The 23,326-nt window shown below is 46.8% G+C and overlaps 2 protein-coding genes across 4 annotated transcripts in view; one reads left to right on the top strand and one right to left on the bottom strand.

The window, feature by feature from the left end:
• Positions 1–768: 768 nt before the first annotated feature.
• Positions 769–8,558, bottom strand: Arpc4 (Actin-related protein 2/3 complex, subunit 4). The gene is made up of 5 exons (XM_089571883.1): positions 8,459–8,558; positions 6,763–6,881; positions 4,161–4,368; positions 2,701–2,871; positions 769–900 (listed from the first exon to the last, which is right to left on the bottom strand). The coding sequence occupies exons 1-5, from the start codon at positions 8,459–8,461 to the stop codon at positions 895–897; spliced, it is 507 nt and encodes a 168-aa protein (XP_089428009.1). The 5' UTR covers positions 8,462–8,558; the 3' UTR covers positions 769–894.
• Positions 8,559–9,013: 455 nt separating this feature from the next.
• Positions 9,014–23,326, top strand: part of LOC149359750 (ubiquitin carboxyl-terminal hydrolase 15-like) — a 48,166-nt gene continuing 33,853 nt past the window's right edge. For all 3 annotated transcript variants that reach the window (XR_016288800.1, XM_089571880.1, XM_089571879.1), the window contains exons 1-9: positions 9,014–9,177; positions 9,929–10,059; positions 16,004–16,170; positions 16,324–16,414; positions 18,103–18,248; positions 20,559–20,614; positions 20,985–21,050; positions 21,527–21,671; positions 22,539–22,712. Coding sequence is in view for 2 of the 3 variants with exons in the window: in XM_089571880.1 (XP_089428006.1) it covers positions 9,083–9,177; positions 9,929–10,059; positions 16,004–16,170; positions 16,324–16,414; positions 18,103–18,248; positions 20,559–20,614; positions 20,985–21,050; positions 21,527–21,671; positions 22,539–22,712 (1,071 nt within the window). In the remaining variant the exon portion in view is untranslated. The remainder of the gene's footprint in view (positions 9,178–9,928; positions 10,060–16,003; positions 16,171–16,323; positions 16,415–18,102; positions 18,249–20,558; positions 20,615–20,984; positions 21,051–21,526; positions 21,672–22,538; positions 22,713–23,326) is intronic.

Genomic DNA, 23,326 nt, shown 5'->3' with positions numbered 1-23,326 from the left:
ATATTGTACCATCAAGGTTATAATTATATCAGGCGTTTCAGCGAACACCCAAAAAAAATATTAAACCAATGTCATCTGCATCGGATGTTGGTCATGACAAAAGTTGTCCTAATTAAGCAGTGAATTAAGTAAACTCACTAGTTAGCTTGGCCAGGTTGTTGTGCCAATGGAGAGTTTGAAGCCACAGGCCAGACAACACCATATCAGTTCTTGATGCCAATAAAGAGTAATTCTCTAAAGCCCTGGCACGGCAGAAAATCCAGTCCCATTTTCTGTACAAAACCAGAACCAAGCGAATGAAGCTCGGTGCAAGCACAATGTCCGCAGGTGACGTGTTGCATGAGTATGGCGCCAAATTCAAACTGCTTGCTCCATTGCATGCACTTTTGCCTAGTCGCTCTCAAAAGTAACGATCACATTATTTTGTGCAGAAAGCACCAGATTTCCTTACGCTTCAGGACTTTAGAGGATTACTTTTTCATTTAAAAAACTGATATGGCATCATTGTCCGTGGCTTCAAACTCTTCATTGGCACTAACCACCAGACTGTGCTAATTAAGTGGTTAATTGGCAAGTTTGTTAGTTACCTCATAAGGATTACTGTCATAGCAACTGACAGTTCATTCCTTACAAGACTTCATTTCCGCTTTGAACACCCTATATTTTGGAATTTTTTTAGTCTTCGCTGAAACACCCGGTATGTGGTTACTGTCGAGGCGACAGCAAAGCAAGCTAGGTGAGATGTTTTTTTTTTAAACGAAGTGCTGCTCAAGTGTTATTAAAGAAAAAATGTTTATTACAATAACATGATTCATATAGAATATTTATATAAATGTTTTTGTGTGTGTGTGGGAGAGAAACCATTGCCAGCAGCAGGAGCAGGCTGTGACCTTGTCAAAACTGCAACAAAAAGACAGACCGCAATTTCAGTCATGCGAACAGCGTCAAATGTGAGGCACCAGAGCACAGGCAAGGAACGTGTGCACTGATTAAAGAGGGGCCTCGAGCCAACCTCGTTGATGAGAACAAAAAACTTGGGGGACTCCTTAAAAGAGTGGAATGCGATAGCATCAGAAATCCCCACTGTTACTACGATGGGCCTGTGACCACCGGTGATGATGTCACAAGGTCACGTGACTTCCCCTGACCAATCAGTGAATTTCATGACGTGCAACCATTTTTGCGGAATGTGGAAACTAACGCTACCGCATTAAAAAAGAACACAGGGACACGTAATTCTGTTATGCGCTGGCAAAACGACAGCATTCAAAACTCTTGATGCCTTAATAAATAAATGTAATAAATGTACGCTCTGAAACTATAGAACCCTAGTAGATATTTGACTATGAGGTACACATAAGCTTGTTGCTACCTCCGACACTAACGACGCTGTTTAGTCTCTGTGGTCATTGGTCTGTCTGCACAAATTTTCAAGCACTTTACACTCGCAGCGCAAATTGGACGAACTGGGTCCAGGCGCTAAGCAGAGGCCCCACAGCTGTGCTGTACTTTCAAGGAATGGCAATGGCCTTTTCCTAGAAATTGGGTAGCCAAACAGCTCTTCGGACAAACAAGAGGAGGCAGCCAGACAACACTACTTTCACAGTGACAATGGATGCTGAAAAACCTTAACTAATCACCATATTTACCTGTGTATGTTTATCTGCATTTTTTTCAATGCAACGACTCTGCCAAAACTTGAGGGTCAACCATTGTGTGAATCACTCGCAGGGCAAGTCGCCAAGTTTTCGCAACTTGTCCTGCGAGTGATTTTCACCTGGATACAGACTCAGAAAAGGGGGGGAGAGGCCAACACAAGCAATTTCGCAGTGGAAAGACTCGCCTTTCAGCTGCCCCTGAACCTTTGCAAAGTATGCGAGTTGCTATACCACCGATACTGCAAAGGTTTGATGTGCCTCTCTTTTCAAGAGAGCAGCTCAAAAGGCTCGGAGATAAGCCTGATATTATGATAAGCACACAGCCCGGCGGTGTCCACCCTAACATCTTGGGATAGACTGTCGCCTACACATTCTTCCTTCTGTCATGCACTCAGACTGCAGGTTTGCCGTCTGCAGTGGCAAGTTTGTCAAAGTGCCAGTTACTTTAGCTGCATGTTGGCAGCTTGGAGCTTGCACTGGTCTACATATACAACACTGATTTTTTTTCCTGGTTCTCGAAGTTAAGAGGCTCACCTATCGATGTATCAGCCAACACTCCAGTAAATACAAAAGGTTAGCATGTATAAAATTCATATCACTGGCATAAGCTTACATACTTCAATATTTTAATTTCAAAATTTATAACTGACTTCTAGTGAAAATATCGTTTTAAAAGAAGCTTTGCTATCATCTGCTTTCTAGCACTTCAGCTTAAACTTGAAATACATGAATTTCCATGCATAACAAGAAAGCATTTCTGTGCTTCCATGCATTTCAAGTGACCAATGGGAGAAAGTGTTACCAAATGAATTCAGTGCAAGCGAAAAGCTTGCGAATGACCAAATGGAGTCAGTGTTTGACAAGCAAGCCAGATTTGCAAATGACGAATGCACACATGCATTACCACTACTGTTAAGGTTTCTGTTGCCTTGAGGCCAACTTGCCAAGTGCTGGAAGTGTCAAGGAATCCAACAAAGGCCAGCGGGGAAATGCATGCAAATGCATATACGTGACAAACACCCTGGCACGCGGCAGCACTCACCCGCTTGAGAAACTCCTCGGCACAGATACGTGCCCTCGCGTTGAGCGCCAGCTTCATTTCGCTGATCTCCTTGTCGATCTCCTCCATGAAGTGGATCACAAAGTCAACCAGCTTGTGCTTGTACATCTGCTCCGTGTGGAAGTTTGTGATGAGGAACGAGATGTCGTAACCCTGCCGAGAGAGAGAGAGAAAGTTTTCATTTTTACTCGCATCTTGCTTGTTGCAAGTTGTAGGTCCTCCTGGCACAGAAAGTTTGATACGACAGACTACTAGGGCTGGTCCAGCTAATATATCTCCTATGGATCTTGAAGGCTAAAACGTGTTCCTCCCAGCCACAAAAAGCAAACAGCAAAAATTCCACATCCCTGCATGACGCACTAAACATAGCAGTGAACAGATGGTGCTTCAGTTCTAGTTACCAGCAAAAGCTATGAAGCAATCGATTCAACCAATCTTACAGCTATTATAACATCACAAGAGGCTCTGTTTCATGCTCGCACATATGCACTTGCAAACAATGGAACAAGCACCCAAACTCAAGGTCCTGAGTAACATTCCCTCCTCACGCAGGTCATATGCCCATTAGGAGATACGATATCTAGTACACTGATGAACGATGCCTAAACATCACAGCAACTGTAAAATGGTAAACGGTTGGCAATATGGGAACCATGACAGCAGTGAAATTTCACGAAACTGACACTACGTAATACTTCTGTGAAAGAACACCAGCATTAGTCGTGGATGAGAAGTTGTGCAAAACAGTACCCCTCACTTCTGGCTACAGCCAAAACTATGCACTTCTTTTTCCTGCGAGTTTATGGTCCTCCATGTTTCTGCTTTGCTCAAAGGCCTTCCCTGCGCACCGAAACACACTGGATGCTCGGCAGAGAAGTAAAATCTGCTACCTGCGCTCCTAGTGCAGCTGTGCACCATTCCATGAATGAAAACAAACTTCAGAAACAGCTCCCAGCATTTGTTGCTCAGCCAAAGACCAGCATCAATGGAAAGAAGGAAGGGATGACATGGACTGGTATGGCTCCTAAGGTAGCCTTTCTTTCAGTAAGATTCCCCCCCCCCCCCCCCCCCCGTCTAAGAGTCCAAGCGAGACTTGGACACTGCAAGCAAAAAGTAAATATGGATTCTATTATGCAATATCTTTATATGAGGTGATGAACATAATAATGCGAGAGAAGGACAGAAGCTAGGATTGGCAACTATGGCACCATTTGGGGGCTCAGTGTCCCAATCCACTTAATGCAACACTAAGCGTGCAAATATGGCAGGACAAAGCCAGTGGGATGCAGGAGCACTCAAGATGCACCAAGATGCACTGTGCTCCCTCTGTGGTTGCCAAGTCATAAAATTCATCGGTTAGTTGTTTCCAAAGTCTATCAATAGGTCACTGGGGAAGCAGAGGGACGAGTGGCAGCAAGAGTGCGTCCGAACTGGATGCTCACCTCGATGGGCTTGCGCCGGAGCACGATGAAGTTCTCGGCGCGCATCATCATGAAGCGCATGAACTTGTGGCAGAGGATGTGCTCGATGTCATCGGCCTGCTTGATGGCGATGCTGATGCGCAGCGAGTTGATGGAGGCCTCGATAAGCACCTTCTCCTTCTCATTGCGGCTTATCACCACGGGCGCGAGCAGGAGCTCCTTGCTACTCCTGTGGAAGGGGAGAAGACAGGGGACGTGAGATTGTGCAACTGGAGGGCACAAGGACAAAGGAAATGAGTGTGTACCCCGTGATACACAGAACCTGGCGACCGGAGAGCATTTAGTCCTGCTCACTTTTAAGCCACCCAAATTTAGTGGCTTCAGTGAATCTTTGCTCCCAGTGTGTACAACGCCACGTGGACAGGGAGATGCGGAATCAGCCTGTATGTGCTTTCAAAGCCCGGCATACATGGCAGAACATGCAGTTACCATACACGAGTTGATGCAACTGGCTCCGAGAAAGCATTACTGGTGCTTACGGCTGATGCAAGAACTTCATGTAAACCAATCTGCACATCCAGGTGAAACAAGCCAGGTATAGAAATTGTGCTCCCGGTATGTAATGCAGTGCCAATTACTGTTGCTTCAGCAAAACTGAAACCTGTGGGAGTTGGTACTGGCCATACATGTTCTAAGAGCAAAACGACAGATTTAAACGAAAGCGCAACTTTTAGTAGCACACGTGTCGTTTACATTTCCACTAGTCCTGGTCATTCTGTACTCGCACATATGATTAGTGTCGCATTTTGGAGTGAAAGACGGGGTGTTCTGCCATTCTAGCTCGACTTGGCACTGCTTCTGTGCTTGAATATTATTTGCTGTCTCAAATAAACAACCAGAGTCTAATGGTGCAAAACCAAAGTGATGCTCCTGCCCCTCTGGAAACTGTGCACCCCTGTGCCACATATGCTGTCCCTCTTTGTCTCCGCTTTGAGTAGACATGCACGGCATGCCCATGGTGACCAAAGCTGACTATAGTGCTGCCACATTCAGTGCTAGACTTTTATATTTTGTTTCCACTCCACTACTCTCTCTCTAGTGTACTGCTGTGCTGTACTATCATACTATTTCCCCACAACACGGTCCTTTGTCCTTCGCTGTAGTGTCTCGTCACCTTGTTCCATTATTTGGTCTTGGCTCCATTGTTCACTGTTTTTCAGTTCAGTTGTCTCAGTTTTATCCTTGCCCCTAAGTTTCATTCCCACTCTTGGTTCCTCCCCTTGGTTTTGTTGGTGCCTGGGACCACTGCTGCGTGTCGTACACTCCTCCTCTTCTGTCTTCACATCTTAGATTTTGTGCACAGCAGTACAACCATTGCTCCCAATTCTTGCACGCAGGAGTGAGAGAAATGATAGGAATTTTCAAAGTCCACCCAGTAGTTTCAAGCACAGTGTAAGGTGACCAACACAGTTCCCACTTCGAGTTATTGATCAATTCGCTCTCGTCCTACCATAAGCTTGCCGTCCTGGTTAGCTCAATTGGTAGAGCGACTGCTCCGGTGTAGCGGTGGTCCTGGGTTCGAACCCCGGACCAGGACGAATTTTTCTTTAACTACGAAGTTTCTGAGAAAGCTGTATAGCTTTCCTTTGTAGCCGTATGGCTGCACTCGGGTGGATGCCAATGAGTAATTACTCCCTTATTACAAATCTACTCCACCTTGGGGGATTCCCCTAAACATTTGACCAACACAGTTCCCACTTCGAGTTATTGATCAATTCGCTCTCGTCCTACCATAAGCTTGCCGTCCTGGTTAGCTCAATTGGTAGAGCGACTGCTCCGGTGTAGCGGTGGTCCTGGGCTCGAACCCCGGACCAGGACGAATTTTTCTTTAACTACGAAGTTTCTGAGAAAGCTGTATAGCTTTCCTTTGTAGCCGTATGGCTGCACTCGGGTGGATGCCAATGAGTAATTACTCCCTTATTACAGTGTAAGATGGAGTAGATTTAAGTTAGGAAGTAATTACTAATTTCGCATGTATAGCATACAAAGGAAAGCTAGTCAGCGTCCGGGGCTTTGTAGCCGCTTGGCTGCGCTCAGGTGGATGCTAACGAAAATTGAGTCTAACATGGCTTCAAGCACATGCACACCTATCAAGCCACCAGGCTAAGCCAGCGGAAAGCACGTTTTAGCTCGCACAACCTTTATAAATGGAAGTCACACCTTTAGCAGCCATTGAGTGTGCAATGCTTTCAGCAGCTGAATCTAGCTGGTGGGACTTTTCGATACAGCTGCCATCAGTGTCTACGAGACACCAGATCATTGTGCACATCATTAGGTCAATGTTTTTGCTTTATCATATGGGTTAAGGCTTTACACTGCAGTAAATATAGCACTTTTATCTTTTCTGCATGATGGCATGCACACCTGGTATTAACACAGTCAAGATTTAAGCTACATGTTATGTTGAAATGCATTATCATGTCACCGCAAAAATAAAAAGAAGGGACCACACCACTACAACACATAACAAAGTAAGACAGGGTAAAACATCACTTCATTTTTTTTGGCTTTCCAAAGGTTCCTCATAATTTTAGTGTTTTCGTGATACACCAAAAGGCTATACCTGACTTCAACCTCGGGTTTGTTGTGCCTTTCTACAACTTGGGAAGCGAAGTTCTCCAGGCACATGGCTGCATTCAAGGTGTGCCTGACGGCAGTCAGGTACGGCCGCAACGTGGCAGACTGAAACAGGCAGAAACAAATGTTACTCATTTATCTGTGTACGAGTCAACCCACTTCTGAAATCTGGAATTTTATGTCAGAGGAATGGCCTAAGTCTAGCATATTTTTTCTTAACTCTCAACACTTTTGTTTCTCCCAAACATTTTTCAACACATTCATGTTTAATATAAATGATTACAATTTCCTTCACCGCAACCACAATTACGTGCCTCTTGCCTGAATTGGGCACCTCACAAGTGTGTTTATCTGCTAGCATGATTTTTCTGCTAATGCATACTTTCTCCTGGTAACAGTATGCACAGAAGGTGGGCAAGGGAGCAGTGGCCCCCCTAATAGACACAGGGAAGAGAAATTTTGCCTAATATTGTTCCCTGCTACCCACGAGACATGAACAGGCACTACCAGAACTGTGGTCCCCTTTTATGGAGAGACCTGTGCATGCCTATGACAGCATAGAATGCAAGCCCACTGACGGTAATGAGGTATCCAGTCGGCTAATGATAAACTCTTTGTACTGCAATGATTCGGTTGATTAATTGGCAGATTATTACAGCACCGTCTGCACACAGAAACACTTGGAAGCATACTATACTCGCTGCACTTGCTTAATTTTCAAATTTTGACATATTTAATTGGTGAGCCAAGTTTGGGGTGAACTACATTCCCATCTTTCTTACTAGCTCAATATATGAATAAAACCAAACTCGAGACACTTCACTTCAAAAATTCCCTAAAAAAAAATTTATTTCACATTTCGAGCGCTGTGAATTCTACTTCCTGGGCATGCTTTACTCTAAGGGTTTGTGAAACTGTCTACCCCTTAACGGAGAACTACTAATCTCCTTTGCGCATATAGCGAAACCTCCTTAAACAATACATTTTTGTATGCGCTCCGCAAGGCGGACACTGGGTGGGAAAAAAAACCACAGATGACCGCAACAGCAAAACGAGTCGGTCGGAAACAGGAGACGAGGTACGCGCCGCAGGCTGCCTCTGTGTTGAAGGCAGCAAGCGAAGAAGCGCGGCGGCACAGGCTCAAAAAGAAAAGGGGGAGACGTAAAAGACGTCTGTTTACAGCGCTGTGACGTCTGTGCACGCTCCCTCCAGTGCCTTCACAGTTTCGCTCCCGTGCGCGCCATCACCCCTCCCAGACAGGTCGTCGGAGTCAATCAAGCCTGCGCCCCGTCTTCCAACGCGCACAGTCACCTCGATACTGAGTTTCAATCGCCTTATTATTCACACATGAGCGGTCAGCCAGCTCTCCGAAAGCGAAGGACAGCTACGAGCGGCTGCCCCTGCGATGGATAGCCTGCTCCCATCGAGTCCATCAGTATTGCTCTCGTAAGGATCTCGACAAGAAGTGCAGTTTCCACCGTGAGCACGACTGATACCGCGCGATACGGAACTGAAAATGGGGAGCTTTTGAAATGACAACGCCTATACTGCCGCGGAGCCATTGGACGGGACGGACCAGTGACGGCAGAAGTTTTCGGTATCGCTCTGAGCAGAGAAAACTCGGATCAAACGGAACACTACAAGGTGACATGCATGAAGTTAGGTTCCAAGGTTTAGCTTACCATGATTACGTGTTTCACCGGGAATCCGCTATCAATAACAGCCGGACATGACAAATGCAGCAGCACACCCACAACCGGCGCAAAGGGGGCAAAGGCTTTCGTCCAAGGCTTCGCACACGTTAAATATTTTTGTTTCTCGCCGCAAGGTGCGCTAGTGTACGGAAGGACGAGCCCGTGCAGGCTAGGCTGCGGGTACATTTACTCACGATGTTTGTGCTATTACCTAAGCTTTAAAAATTAATTTTTTATAGATCGTGCTACAGCAAGGAATAAACTGTAAATTACTTCCAAGTTGTACGTAATGTACTAAACTGCAATGTGTATTCACGGTGTTTTATTAGAAAGTAAGTTGTCTGATAAAATTTTGCATAATATATGCGAATAAAAATTTTAAAACATCTTTTATGAATACGCATTTTTTACCAGTGACCAACCAACCCAACAATCGTACCATTATCAAACAAACAAACAAAACTTTTATGTGACGTCATTAGAATGTGACTAAACGTCATCAAAAATTTGTTAAAACGTTTTATGAAAGTTGTTGCACGCGAGCTCACATCTCCGCGAGCTCAGCGCAAGTATTGCAACGTCACATCGAGGCTCTTCGGTTCTTCTTCGAAAATGGCGGAAGGTGGTCCTCCTGCTCCCGATTTGGAGACACAGCGGAACGAGATTTCAAATTTATTCAAGAAGCCACTGAAGAAGGACGACATATGGTGAGTAGGCAATGAACCCGCCTGTCATTCGGCGCACCCCTTTGTCGATGGGACCTCGAAAACGCCGCGGAAACTGCCGTCGTGCCCTACGTAGCGTGCCGGCGAATGAGCGTCCGAGGACGGAGCAACGTTTCGCCGCTGCTCCCTCACTGTAGCTCGGGGAGATTCGAGTCTCGCGTCATGCGGTCGTCCCGTTCGAGCTGTCCGTCGTGCCAGCTCTGGAAGCATGAGGTTAACGCCCAAGGTCGCCAGCTGCCTGCCCGCCAGCCGAAAAAGAAATCCCCTGGCGTCTCTGGCACTTGGCAATTACGCAGCGGCTCGCATTGGTGCGGGTCCAAGCGTCTCCCCTTTGGGTCCCGTAAGTCATTCGCGATTCATCGCCTTGGCCCATGTGTCGGGCCTGAGTCTGACGAGCTGCGACCGGCCCGGACTCTGCTCTGTCCACTCCGCGAGGCGCTCTCGCTAGCCTTATTTGGCAGTTCTTTTTATGCATCATTACCGTCGTGCGCCGAGAGCCCGCATTCAATCTCTGCTTTCGAAACGCCGGCGATACTTCCTTCGGGTCCGTCGCGCAGAACGGGTCTATTAAGCGCGCTCCGTTGGGAACCGCGGGGCCCCCCACCTTCGTTCGTTGCCGTCAGCCGCGGCGGACCTGGGCGTAGGTTTGATCGCTTCGTGGCCGCGTGCGATCGTGTGCCGTGGTGAGCTGGATGGGTCCACGATAACGCCGCGATTGCCCCGCCGATTGCAGGTACATGATTGACAAGAAATGGTTCAACCAGTGGAAGAGGTACGTCGGCTACGACTCGTGGGAGACGTCCAATAACATCGGAGAACAGACTACGCACCCTGGGCCGATTGACAATACACCGTTACTGAGAGGTCAGTGCCGCGGGAACGCGCGCTTTGGAACCGTGCTCAGTGAGCGCTGTTCACTGACAGGCGCAACGATTGTTCCCTAGAACGGAGCGCGCGGTGTCACTGCGGATTTGACAACGTAGGCCAACATTCTGATGGTGCCGCTGCCGTTTGCGCAAAGTCACAGGTGCAGCTTCAGCTTTAGTTGCAAAATGACGCACACATTTGATGCAACTGTATAGGAGGTATTCACATGACGTCATCCGCAAGGGGCGCTAGCGGCCGGCGCGGCATTCGCCATGTTGGTGGTCGCGCGCGCGGCCGCCGCAGCCAGCCGCAGCGTTTGAATAGCTGGTGATGGGTGAAATGTAAGTGTATTTCGCGTCTCGCCGCACGTAATTTCTGTCCGACCCGTGCCGCCGCGTGACTGAGTGAATATTCCGTGAACTGTGCGAAGCAGAAAAGAGCGGGCACGCTCAGAAGGTTCTACTTTGTGAAAAGGTCGACCCCCCGTAGGAATGCGGAGGCACCGGCATGGTGTGCGACGTATACAAGACTGCTGACGCGCGTTGAATTCACCGGTATCGAGGCCCACCTTGTGCACGGCTTAAGTTTGCTGGCAGGCCAAGGAATTAAAGGATATAAACCTATGAGAGGGTGCAATTACTTGACAAGCGGGTGAGTCCAAGAGTCGTGCTGTGGGTGCCGACGGCCGAAGTGCCGTTTTTGAAGAGGTGAGTAATTCGAAGGGTCTGTTCACTTAGCTGTAGCTTAACTTTTCATCTCTACCTGCTGAAAGTGGCGTGTTACAGCTGAATCTAGCGGAATTGCTGCACACTGCGTTGCTGCGAAAACGTTCTTGTGCATACGAAGCAGCGCTACGTAGCTACAATCAAAACTGCAAAACATTCTCGCTGTGTCTGCCGTTCGTGCTGCGAGCGCATGGCAGTATTTGTTTGGCCGTTCTATCGGGTAAATAAGGCAGCTATGACGCTTTGCCTTTCTGCTGAAAGACCGTACGTCTGAGAAGCGTCAGCAGTTCGCGGACTACAGCTAGGCGCTTGAATTATCAATTTCTGCGGTGGCAGTTCTGGAATTTCGGTAATTAATCGTGCTGTTTATCCGCGATGTGCCCTGCATGACTAGCTGACAGTTATCAACTGACATTAAAAGCTGCAAGTCGTGTACGTTCTTGCGTGCAGCGCAGCCAGCCAGCCAGTTTTGCTGCCGAGTTGAGGCAGCTCGGTTATATCACGGCGCAGAAGAATTCTGCTGCAAACTTCATGCACAATACGCGCTCCACAAAGATAAGTGGTCACTGACGTATTCAACAACGTACAAATATGTTACGGATCACTAACAGTTCAGGCCGGGTACCTCACGGCGCACCGTGACACTGCGCGAGCTGGCCTGAAACGACCGCAAACATGGCGCGCCTGCCGCGACGACGCTCGCGCCGTCTGGTAGCGCAGCCTCAGTGAATACCTCCTATTGGCTTGTATGTAGTAACAGAACGAGGTCATTACTGTCACATAAAGGGGAATGCAAACTGGCATTCATTTTTAACCGCCGTACCATAGCCATACCAACAAATGCACAAGCATGTGTGCTTTTATTTGTATCCAAGTCATGTTTTTAAACTTTAGCGGTATACACTATGCATAGTTTAGTAGATGGCTTGGACATCAGGTCGCTTTTTATGTGACCTTGTACTTTTTTTTTTTATCAGCTAGAGTAAACAGTTTATCAGCACTTGGCATTACTGTATCGAGTACTAATGACTGGCTGGGTAGATCAGCTTTTCTGATGCACTTCGAGTTGATAAGAGTTGTAGTAGTCATAGTATTTGTGCTACGCTGCTTCGTTTCAGTAATTGGCACATGAGTGATCAGATGCATGAATCATGCGTACGTTCCTTTGTCACACATAGTGCACTGCTATAGTGTTTCATTGTTGGTCAGTGCTATACTTTGTGTCCATGCGTATTATTTTAAGGTGGTGTAAGAGCGTTATACCTAACTCTTTGCATTGTGCTCAGCAGTTCCTGATCCAGCACTTCTCCTGGTTAATTTCAGTAGGCCCGTTGTAGCAAAGAGTGTCTTTGGAGATTAAACATTTACACAGTGCATTTAGACACTGCTAAAAGATTTGCTTTACTGGAGCAGTTACGATCTTGATGCTTGCTAGTCTTTTTTTGCATATGCCTGCTTGTCCTTTCTTGTTTGTGGTCAGTGATTCAATTTTGTTGTGGAGTAATGCTATTTGGATATGTAGTGAAGGAGTGGTGCTCTCGGAGGCGTTCTAAAGCATTGAATGCAGGCCACACGTTTGGCCTGTGTGCATATTTCAGTGCTGAAAGGTGTAATGAGCACAAAGCTGAGCTGGTGTTTTCTTTCTCAGTGCACGAGATGGTTGCATTGTGAAGGCTTCCAGCAGTTGAGCTTTTAGACACTCGTATTAAAGAAAATGTGCTTTTGCTGTACTATAAGCATTGCTGCTTGTCTAGTTTCTGAACTCCGAGGCAGTGCCTTGTTGCTCTTTCAAATGCTGCGTGCTTTATGAAGTTGTTCTTCTGCACTTCCTCTTTCACAAAAGGGTTTGCAGCTTTATGCATCTCTCGAACACAGGCAGGAAACGGGTGTGTGCGTTGAGTGTTCCGAGATTAGATAACGTTTCTTCTCTGCACTTGTTGATGGAACATTTTTCCCTAGCGAAGCAACATGTTTTGCAGTGGCTTCATACGGCTAATTGAAATTTTTGAAAGCACACATGGCTTTCTTTTTAAGGCTAAGCCATGTCTTCAGTTTATTTGAATGCAGTTCTAACCCTTGCATTTTTTTACGTTTTTGTAGCGAGCGTTTGCGACATAAAAAATGACTGAACAGTACAACAGGATGTTCGCTGATTATGGGTCGCACTGGGCCATACTGTCATTTCCTGCTTGAAGGGGGGGGGGGGGGGGGGGGGGGGGGGGGGGGGGGGGGGGGTGGAATATACAAAGGGAAGAGTCAGGCATGCTACCATTTTGACTGTTCTAAATGCAGTTCAGAATTTGTGTAAGGGGCAAAACAGGATGTATTATGTTGCAATGTATGGAGGGAAGTAATTGTATGCAGGTATGTAGGCATAAAACTGGATAGTGGTGTGTGTGTGTGTGTGTGTACCTAGCTAGCTGATGTTCATCGAATCATGATCACTTTTTTGAATCGCTGTGAATAAAATTTCATAAGCAAGATAATTTTTGCTTAAGTCAGGGTTAGGCTATTGGGTTGTGTGTCATTTCCAGCCAGGGGTGTTCGTGCATCGCATTACTATTAGGTGCTGGTTTTGTTCTTTTGCTATGGTTGCATAAAACTTATCTTTCACTCGGTTCCCTAAGAGCTGAAAGGTTACCTTTTAAATAGGTGGCAGTGCCAATAGGAGCAACAAAATGTTGGGAATGGAGGGTTGTAACCAGCTCCTTTTATTTTTAATTAACATCTTTTTGTTCCAACGCAGTTATTTCTGACAGTCAGCAGACTTTATGGAAATTTCCCTGTTATATCATCATATTGCATTGTATGTAGTGTCTGCTGTGAAGGTTCAAGGGGCGAAATTTTATGCAATACTTTTTGTTGCTTGCTAGCATATGTACAGTTGGCTGCTCACATTATCCAGTTACACTAGACCAATGCACGTGAAAAAGTGAAGGTATATGTCACTTGTCTATTGACCTGCCGCGGTGGCTAAGTGGTTACGGCGCTCGGCTGCTGGCCCGAAAGAATGCGGGTTCGATCCCGGCCGTGGCGGCTGAACTTCGATGGAGGCGAAATTCTAGAGGCCCGTGTGCTGTGCGATGTCAGTGCACGTTAAAGAACCCCAGGTGGTCGAAATTTCCAGAGCCCTTCACTATGGCGTCCCTCATAGCCTGAGTCGCTTTGGGACGTTAAACCCCAACAAATCGATCAATCAAATCAGTCACTTGTCTATTGCTTTTCATAGGGACCAAGGTGCAGAAATGTTGATCGATGCTAATGATTGTCATCTTTAAGTGGGAGCATATGTTCTAGAGTAGTATGTTCCATGCTTGAGAGTTGATAGGGTTTAAACCACGAATAAGACAGGACTGGGAAAGTGGGCCCTGATTTCTCTGGGAAGATTAGCAAATGCTTAAATGTAATGTCCCGGTACTTAAATTATTATCATCTAGAGGAACAGAATGAACAAATGAAAAGATTTTGCTTTTTTTTTACTTTTTGATGCTATACAGGGCTAATCAGTATGTTGTGATTCTATTGCTTGAGTTTGGGCCTAAAAGATTAGTGACAAAGCATCTGGTAGCTGACTGCCCTAACCCATCAGATTTTCGGCTGGGCCTTCTGATAGGTAGTTGTCACAAACAAGTGCCATGTCTGTGTAGACAAGTATGGTGGGTTCAGAAAGCCAAAATTGTCACCGCAAAAACTGAAAACATTGAAGTTCTTGTGTTCAGGTTATTGACACACTATATGATGCCAGTCACACAACAGTGCTAACTTTGTGCTCTTCATGGCCTATATAATGATTCTGAATCAGTGACAGTACTGTGGAATCTGTGGGGCGGGCTGAGGCACTGGAAAGCACATCGCAAAATGTTTTTAGTGACACCGCTGACATTGCAGACACATTGTTTTAGCATGCTTAACCAGTGTAGGTAAATTTCACCCACCTCATTGCATCAAAAATAATCACATAGTAACAATCTGTCGTGTGCATTTTATGCAGCAAATGGATGGACCCTTTGTATGTTGCCCCTGAAGTTTGGAGTGTACTGGTATACAGTGCTTTCCATGTTATCATTGTTCTCTTTAACATGGCTGAACAGCCTCCATGCATTAACACCCTGCTGTAAAAAATGAAATTAGTTTTTGGTCTGGCAGTTACTTTAGGCTTAAGTTTACCCCAGGTTTCATTGGTTACACAAATGGCATGTTTTTCTGTGGTTTTCAGCTTAGTATTTGTCCTGCATGAGTTCATATGAAGTCATTTCTGGAAACGATGACTATGTCTTATGGGGTTAAAGGCTTCTTTCATTGTCATGGTGCATGTGCATTTGGGTATCTGTAAAATCTTTCCTCCCTGCCTTTCTGTTCATCTCTTGCTCACTCTCTCTTGCCTTGAAAAAGTCATTTCTTCTTCATTCATTATAATTGCTCTGCCCTGATGCGTTGCATCCAGTTACCGAATTCACTGATGTGGTAGTCACTGTTCACTGGTCTGTGTAAAAGGTGAACACCATGGAGAAATTTGCAACACATGAACCTTTTGCTAATTGGCACTATGTACGGCGGTAGGTATTGCCTTGCACTAAGCATCAGTGGTAGCAAAAAGAAGAAAGGCTACGTGTCCATATTAGTTTTTAAGTTTTCCAGGATGAAATGAGTGGCACCAGGAGACACTCAAAGCGAAATCTGTAATGGTATTTGGCCTGTTTTCGGACATTCCGATTTTTCTTCCATACACAACTGAAACATTTAGGATGCAATGCTAGCTTAACAGTGGACAGAAGGCACTGAAAATATACCACACAGGCACTCTGGTGTTTTCTGTGCCTTTCGTCCAATGCTAATCACTCAAAAAATTTTGCGTTCGCAAACACGCCTGGCTCAACTAGAAAACCTGGAACTAGAGAAACTAGCTCAAGGCAGAATACTACAGCTGAATAACGTGAGCACCCATCACTTGCTTTTGTTGTGAATGGAAAGTGACATGTGGTGTCTTCTAGCTTTTTGTGCCGTGTGGTATTGCAAACTGGAAGTGTGCATGTGAGATGCTCATGGTTGGCTAGATGCGTTCCTCGGCAGTTTGCCCTACCGCGTGTGTTGTGCACCGGGGGTGGTGTCCGCTGAGTGTTGGGATGGCAAGGTGTTGCCGTGAGCTTGAAATCCGAGTCCATGAGGCCTCAGTGTGGTTTAACTAGGCACGCCTGTTGTTGTCGTCCACCTCGCAGAGGACAACAGCGGGGACATCAAGGACCACCTGATTGAAGACCTGGACTACCTGCTTCTCTCAAATGAGGCCTGGGACAAAATGCTGGCCTGGTACGGCCTCATGCCAGGCCAGACTCCCCTTCCACGCAAGGTCATCGAGGTGGGCCTCTTCGTCAAGACCTGCAAGGTGCGTGCGATGTGTATGTCGTTTCTCGTTAGTCCCAAGGTGGAGTAGGTCCCAGTCCAGGGAATGTTCACTCGTTAGTGTCCACCTGAGTGCCGTCATACAGCCACAAGTGGCAGTTGGAGATCTTCACTGAACGTCTCTTTCCCAATGCAGGTGGAAGTGTACCCATTAGAATTCAAACTGTGCACAAATTCAAACATGGATCAGTATGTGTCTCGGAGGTTCAGCAAAGTTGACTCAATAGGTGAGTGAGCTTTTCTTCCTTTTTCCTGTGTTTGGTGCAGTAGGCATGGCATCAGCTGCTGCCTGCTCCTGCCAACTTCCTTGTACCCACCAAATTTTCTGCTTTCATATGACTCATTACTGTTTTCTGTGGTGCCTTCCTAAGGGTGTACTTCTCACTGTGCGTGCAACTTTTAAAGGGACAGTGACGAGAGCTCTATCAATATTTTTTTTTACAGCAAAATCCGATAGTTTGGCATTTCATGGCTTTGTTGCCACTTGGCCGGCAGCGAAAGATGCATTTATTTCTAAGAAATTTGGATTCGAAGTTGAAAAAGTTTTTCCCGCCGCTCTGATTCAAACTTGGGATTCTCCTATGACGACACAGGACTAAGTGACGTGAAACATGACGTGCACATGACGTGATGCAGACTCCGTGATTTCTGACGGCCAGCAGTGCGGCCTGGCAGCAGCCGAAAACAAATCTACCGCCGGCCGCACGTTGAAGGCATCTGTCAGCTATTGCGGCCGTCGCTACCGTCGCTTCGTTTATGTTTGCACCGGCGTTTTGCCAGCGTTACGATGGATCCCGTTCTCGAAGTCGTCAACGAAGTTCTAGCAAATAGACACCTTTAGCATACCGTGTACCTTGTTACTGCCAGCGGAATACCGGGAGCCCGCCTTCTGTCGGTGAGCAGGCGCTGATTGGTCCCGATGCTGCAGGCGCGCGTAGCTGCCGGATACGTGGCGCCATCTGGCGACGTCAAGGAGATTTGCGCATGCATTGGCTGCGCCTCAGTGATTCGTGGATTCTCGTGTTCTAGTGGTTCTAGAACCATTGGTTCTAGCAACACTGTTTTGTCCTATGACGTCATCACGCTTGTACTTGTGAGTTTGGCCTGTGGCGGCGATACCTGTATTTTGGTTCTTGCTCTTTTCTACGTTACAAGAGCTTTGTTGTCAGTATGAGTGGCGTTTTTGTAATCAGGAGCTGGTATTCTGTCGATACTAGCCAGCTTCAATTTCTCCTCAGTGTCCCTTTAATGTGATCTTTGCAAGTTACTCACGCTTAGCATCTGTGCACCTGTGTGGACATTTGGTTGCTTGGTCCTGGTAGATCTAATTTGGACCAGCCTTTGCTTGGTGTGTCGCCTGGAGTGCTATTCTCTTTTCCTCTCTTCAATTTCTGCTTTACATGCACTGTATATACATAATTATTTATAACACAGTGCTGGCATTTGTCCCAAACAGGAGGAGGAAAACAGTTACAAATAACAGCCAAAAATAAATTGTTGCACGAAAGCACAAGCAAACGAAACAGGAATGAAGTGGACACTTTTGACAGTGATTGACAGTGTTGACAGTGTTGTTTGACAGTGTTGTCGAACATGCTGATATATAAGGTTAACAGATTGTTGTAGAGTATAAGTTAATGAGTTATTCGTCATTTGTAGTTTGCGGGGAAGAAAAGTAAGCTGAAAATAATTGGTAAGGGAGAGTGTCACAAGTGCTTAAATGCAAGGCCACACTGAGCAGATGTATTTTTAGACCAGGGCTCTCAAATGGCTTTTTATGTCTATTATCTAAAAATAATATCCCATTTCAGTGCCTGGTTTTGCCAGGTGGGGGGAAACAGGTGCGTTGCGTTCAAGTGTGTTTATGGCACTTACCAGTTGGTCTTGCCTTCTGTGCTTCGTTGTCGCGCCACAGGCCAGGTAGAAAAGGACATGCGTGCTGTCTTCAAAGTGCCACCAGAGAAGGAGACGCGGCTTTGGAGCCGGTGTAGCAGCAACACGTACGAGCACCTGCCTGACCGGTCGCGTACAATCCAGGACGTAGGTCTCTACCCCGGTCAGGTAAGAAGCAGTGTTTAAAAAACAAACATGGGATGCTTAGCAGTTCTTGTTTGCTGGTTTAGACGAGGGAGGACTAACCAAAATGTGCAGCGAAACAAGCAAAAAAAAAAAATTCCCTGCATGCATTCTAGATTGTAATGTAGGGTGCAAAGACAGTTTGAAGGTGCACTGAAGAGGAATCTGAACTCGTCTTTTTGCCGCGGGAACTCGATCTACACATTCTGAGCATTCTTAGAAACTTCGATTTATGGCCCTGTGTGGCCGATTTCCCTTATTAAATCGAATTAACGTCCGGCTCCCGCCTTTTTTTTTCGAATTCTCCCCCGTACGGTGGACGGAGTCAACCAACGCATGGAGTGCCTTTCAGCCAGCTCTGTGGAGGCTTTGCTTTCGCTTTATTTTGTTTTTTTAGGTTTCCGTGAATAAATAGTTTCTTTCGCAGATAATATAGTCGCAAAACAAGCGCGCAGAAATAAAAATATGCGAGGACTATTTGCTTCTACGGACTACTACGTATTACTCCGCCGATGGCAGAGCGCAAGCCGCCACGGGACTGGATGAAAGGCACTCCACGCGTTGGTTGACTCCGCCCACCGTACGGGGGAGAATTAAAAAAAAAGGCTGGTGCCGGGCGTTAATTCGATTTAATTAGGAAAATCGGCCACACAAGGCAATAAATCAGTTTCTAAGCATGCTCGGAACGTGCAGATTGAGTTCCCGCGGCAAAAAGACGAGTTCAGATTCCTCTTCACTGCACCTTTAACAAACAACTCTGGTCTGGGCTGTGTGGGACGTTGCACTGACATATGAGGGAAAGCAAGTATAGACTGGGTTCTTGCATAGCGCTGAGTCTGTTAGTGCCGGGATGCTTTATCCACAGCATCAGTACTTCAGTAGCATTGCCTGTGCACCCCTCTGCTTGCAGCACAGTGGGGGTTATACTGGTGCACATTTACTGTATTTACTTGCGGAATGAATCCGCCTTTTATTAGAGTTTGGTGATGCCTTCATCAGTGTGATGTGCCTCTCAGCTAGCATGCTTCCTCACTCACATTGCTGTTGAAGCAATTAATTGGCAATTAATGGGCAATTAATTGTGCTGATGGTGTACTGGAAACAGGATTTACATCTTTTACGAAAAATGGTGGCTGGTTACAGAGCACTGCCTGCTGATGCAAATGCAGGCTAGGTCTCAGGCACCATAAGTACTACACTACCTCTCTGCTGTTGTTGCCAGCGGGCTGGAAGGTGGTGCATTAACGCACAAAGTGTGCTTTTAGCCTGGGTGCACCTATTCTTGCCTCTTGCACAGCAGGCAGTCATTGTGACAACTCTTGCTTTGTCCTTTCTCTCCAAGAACAGTTCAGCCAATCGTTTAAAACAGCACTTACATGTGTGGCACGTGGTTGTCAGTGTCCTCAGCTGGCCAGGCTTCCATGTGGTAGCCGTTCTAGGCGGATCCTGAGCAGAGAATGTGTCGCTAGCCATGTCGTACCACGTGTCATGGACCATCACCTACAGGCCAGAGTATAGCCGTATTTCCAGTGTGTCATCCAGAGCATCAATGGTTTTGACATGCTTGTACGTTTAACGTGCAGTGGCCTGAGCTGATGCCCTCATTAATGCAGAGTGGATTCCTGGCAACGCAGTTTTGGTGTGAATGCTTGCAGGATGAACGAGGGGGGGGGGGGGTTGTATTTTTAGTACAAGGGGATAAAAAAAAAATAAAATGGATGCATAGTGGGTGCATTCCTATGTGACTGCATTATGTATTAACAGCATTTGCAGCTGTGTCTGTCAAGCCACAGGCTGTGGTGATGAGGTGCGAAGCCTCGCTGTAAGTCAGGCTTCACTGTTTTTCACCAGTTGAATAGCTCGTTCTGGCGTGCTAACCCTAAGCGGTGAACATATGGGCATGTCGCTCTTAGCTTGACAACTTCCAGGGATGTTCTGCCACTTGTTCCTGAATGGTATGTTTTTTGGACCCCTTTTTTTTTTTTCTGAAAGCCCTGTCTGATTAATCTAAGTAGTGTAATGATGGAACTAAGTGTGTCAGGCACTGCCACTTCTTTCTGGCAGTGACGTGTTCTACATCTGCTAATCTTCCTACCTAACCACCTGTGCTTACGAGACGTAATTTCAGTTTTTTTTTCTACCTTTATCCTCGCATCTTCTCTGGTGTTTTAATAGAGGGCAGCTACTATCTTTGTTTTACAAAGTTGCGGTGACTCGCTTCTGTTCATGGCCCAGCGTGTATGCAACCAGAAGCCACCACAGTCTACAGTGTGTTCTGTTTGCGCTAATTCCTAGGTTCTTCTGCTTGAAGAGCGGAACGATGATGGCTCGTGGCCAAGGCAAGTGAAAAGGTGTGTGTGCAGCTCTTTCTTCCTTCCTTACTTCCATCCTCCTCCGCCGCCGCGGTGGCTCAGTGGCTGTGGTGCTCGGCTGCTGACCCAAAAGACACGGGTTCGATCCCGGCCGCGGCGGCTAGAATTTCTTTGGAGGAGAAATTCTAGAGGCCCGTGTACTGTGCGATGTCAGTGCACGTTAAAGAACCCCAGGTGGTCGAAATTTCCGGAGCCCTTCACTACGGCGTCTCTCATAGCCTTAGTCGCTTTGGGACGTTAAACCCCCCAAAACCAAACCATCCTCCTCTCTTCTTTTGTTCTGTGTGTACTGTCAAGTTGCATTCTGGTGCTAAGGGTGATTGAAATTGCCTTCTCTCTTTTGTTTCAGCGGCAAGTCTTACACAAACAACAGAGCATCGGAACATAAAACATACGGGGCACCAGGGAACACAATGTATGTTGCTGGAATGTTAAAGCATGCTACAGTTGCCACGTAGTCGTTTGTTTTTCTGTGTATAGGCCATGCATGTTCATTTGGGAAATATAGCGGCTGTGGGAAAAAGTGTGAGCTGTTCTAAGCATTTGAACCTGTTTTCTTGTGGATTAGCAGCCAGGTGCTTGTAGATCCAGTCTGACTGTAGATCTGTGCTACTCTGGTGTCACATTTGTGATTCAAGTAGTGCTCCTGAAAAAACAAACAAATGTAGAGTGAGGCAGAGCCTCATTAGACAGCAGCTAAAAATATTGCAGTACTCTGTGTGTTACACCAGTTTTGAAAAGCGTGCGTGAAGCTATGACAAATACTTTTTGATTTCCACAAAAGTTCCAGAGGGTAAGCATGCCAGGTGCCCTTGTCAATACCGTTGGTAGTGTTTTCGAATGCTCTAATCTCTCTCCCCCCCCCTTTGTCCCTCTTTCCCACCCTTTCAGTGCGACCAGGAGCTACAGTGCTGTAAGTAGCACGTATGGTAACTACAGCGGCAACTACAGCTACGACCTTCAGGGGAGCAACACGCCGGGCCTCTGCGGGCTGGGAAACTTGGGCAACACCTGCTTCATGAACGCTGCCCTGCAGGTGAGAGGGAAAGCTTCTCCTCTCCTTTGAAGGAACAGTAGAATCTCGGTGATCAGATCACGGGATTTATTCACGGCCGTGGCCACAGCTTGCCATTCGTGGTATGTACAGTGCGACAGGCGATCGCGACGTCGACGATGTACCGGCCGCGCACTGTGGCTCGTCGCTCGCCGTGCGTGCTGCACGATTAATGATCGCGACTTCGGTGATGTACGAGCAGTACTTAGTGCTTGAGTGTGCGATCGCGACTCGCTAATTCGTATCGTCCTAGTGGTGCAGGAGAGAGTTTGTAACATTCGAAACTCCACACATTATACACAGTGCACTCCAGCCAGGGAATTATACGAATTGTTATCACCATAATCATATCACAGAGATTCTACTGTGCGGTGCAGGATGATTCTCTTGACATAACTCTCCCCTCTCTGCTACCTTTGATTCAGTCAGATGTTGTGATCTTGCTGTCGCTTTTGGCTTGACTAGGTGAATCTCAATGGGCCGTAGTTGTCTTGGTCAGGGACCACGTAAGATTATCGGCCCAGATGAGATTAGAAGGCAAAGTGGGGGGCCTATGCATCTCCCTGCTTAGCTAGCTAGGTGTAGGGTTTGCATAGCCAAACCGCCTCATATGCGAGATAGAAGTGCTGGAGTAAGTTACTATCTTCAGGCTTCATCAGCATATGCTGTCTTCATATTCACAGGATACGCCATGATTGTCTCTTCGTGGCTGATCTCTAGCCCAAATAGCCATTCTTCTGGTCTCTAAATGTTTTACATGGATGGAAATGTCTGCTATCCGCTCACTTCTGTTGGTGATTCTTATGCAGTCATTAGCTTTGAGTAAGAATCGTCGCTCTACCTGCGCAGTGCATGAGCAACACACCCCCGCTGACGGAGTACTTCATGAAGGACCGGTACCTTGCGGAGTTGAACGACTGCAATCCTCTGGGCATGCGGGGCGAGATCGCCAAGTCCTATGCCGACCTTATCAAGGTCATGTGGTCGGGCAACTGTTCCAGCGTCATCCCTAGGCCGTTTAAGGTGCGTATGCTTCGCATGCTTTCCTTCCTCGTATTTTTGTTGTGGGCTGCTGAGAGCACAGCTGTGGTGACCTTTGTTGTTGAATTAGGGGATGGAGTACAATTTCATGCTAACTGCTTTGAGACACGAGCTGAAGTGGTCAGCTTGTTGCTCTGCTGATCATGTAGTAGCAAATGCACGTGCACTTGATATACCGTATTTACTCGCATAATAGGCGCACTTTTTTTCCGGAAAATCCGGCTCAAAGTTTGGGGTGCGCCTATTACGCGGGGTAAAATTTCCGGAAATTTTTCGACTCGCAAAATCGAACATACCGCATAAACGCACCCGTGAACGGGCCGCATCCTGTTTTCCCGAAGGAAATAATTTAAAAAAAATCCCTGTAAGGGCCGCACCCAAACTTTCCACGATCCATGCGGGAATAGCCTTCGAAATACACGCGCCATGGCCTCCGCGATCAGCTCCGGCTGCGAGCAACGCGCACTTGGTCGCGGAGGAGCGCGCGTGATCAAGGCGGCCGTGCACGCGCACAGGAGCTTCCAGGTGCTGCCCACGGATGGCGCCTAAGGTCAAGCTTATCATCATCATCAACTTTTTCGCCCGCCGCGAGCTTT

Source organism: Amblyomma mixtum, chromosome 2 (assembly GCF_055824585.1).
Source record: "Amblyomma mixtum isolate Tamu chromosome 2, ASM5582458v1, whole genome shotgun sequence".
NCBI lineage: Eukaryota > Metazoa > Arthropoda > Arachnida > Ixodida > Ixodidae > Amblyomma > Amblyomma mixtum.
Note: the sequence above shows the minus strand (reverse complement) of the source record. Positions and strands in the feature narration are given on the sequence as shown.

What these genes read in the sequence shown, in the direction of transcription:
- Arpc4 (XM_089571883.1), bottom strand. An exon ending in AAACCCGAGGTTGAAGTCAG is followed by an intron (nt 4,369 to 6,762) that starts GTATAGCCTTTT and finishes CCCCTTCCACAG; the next exon opens with GAGTAGCAAGGAGCTCCTGC. An exon ending in TCCGGCGCAAGCCCATCGAG is followed by an intron (nt 2,872 to 4,160) that starts GTGAGCATCCAG and finishes CTCTCTCGGCAG; the next exon opens with GGTTACGACATCTCGTTCCT.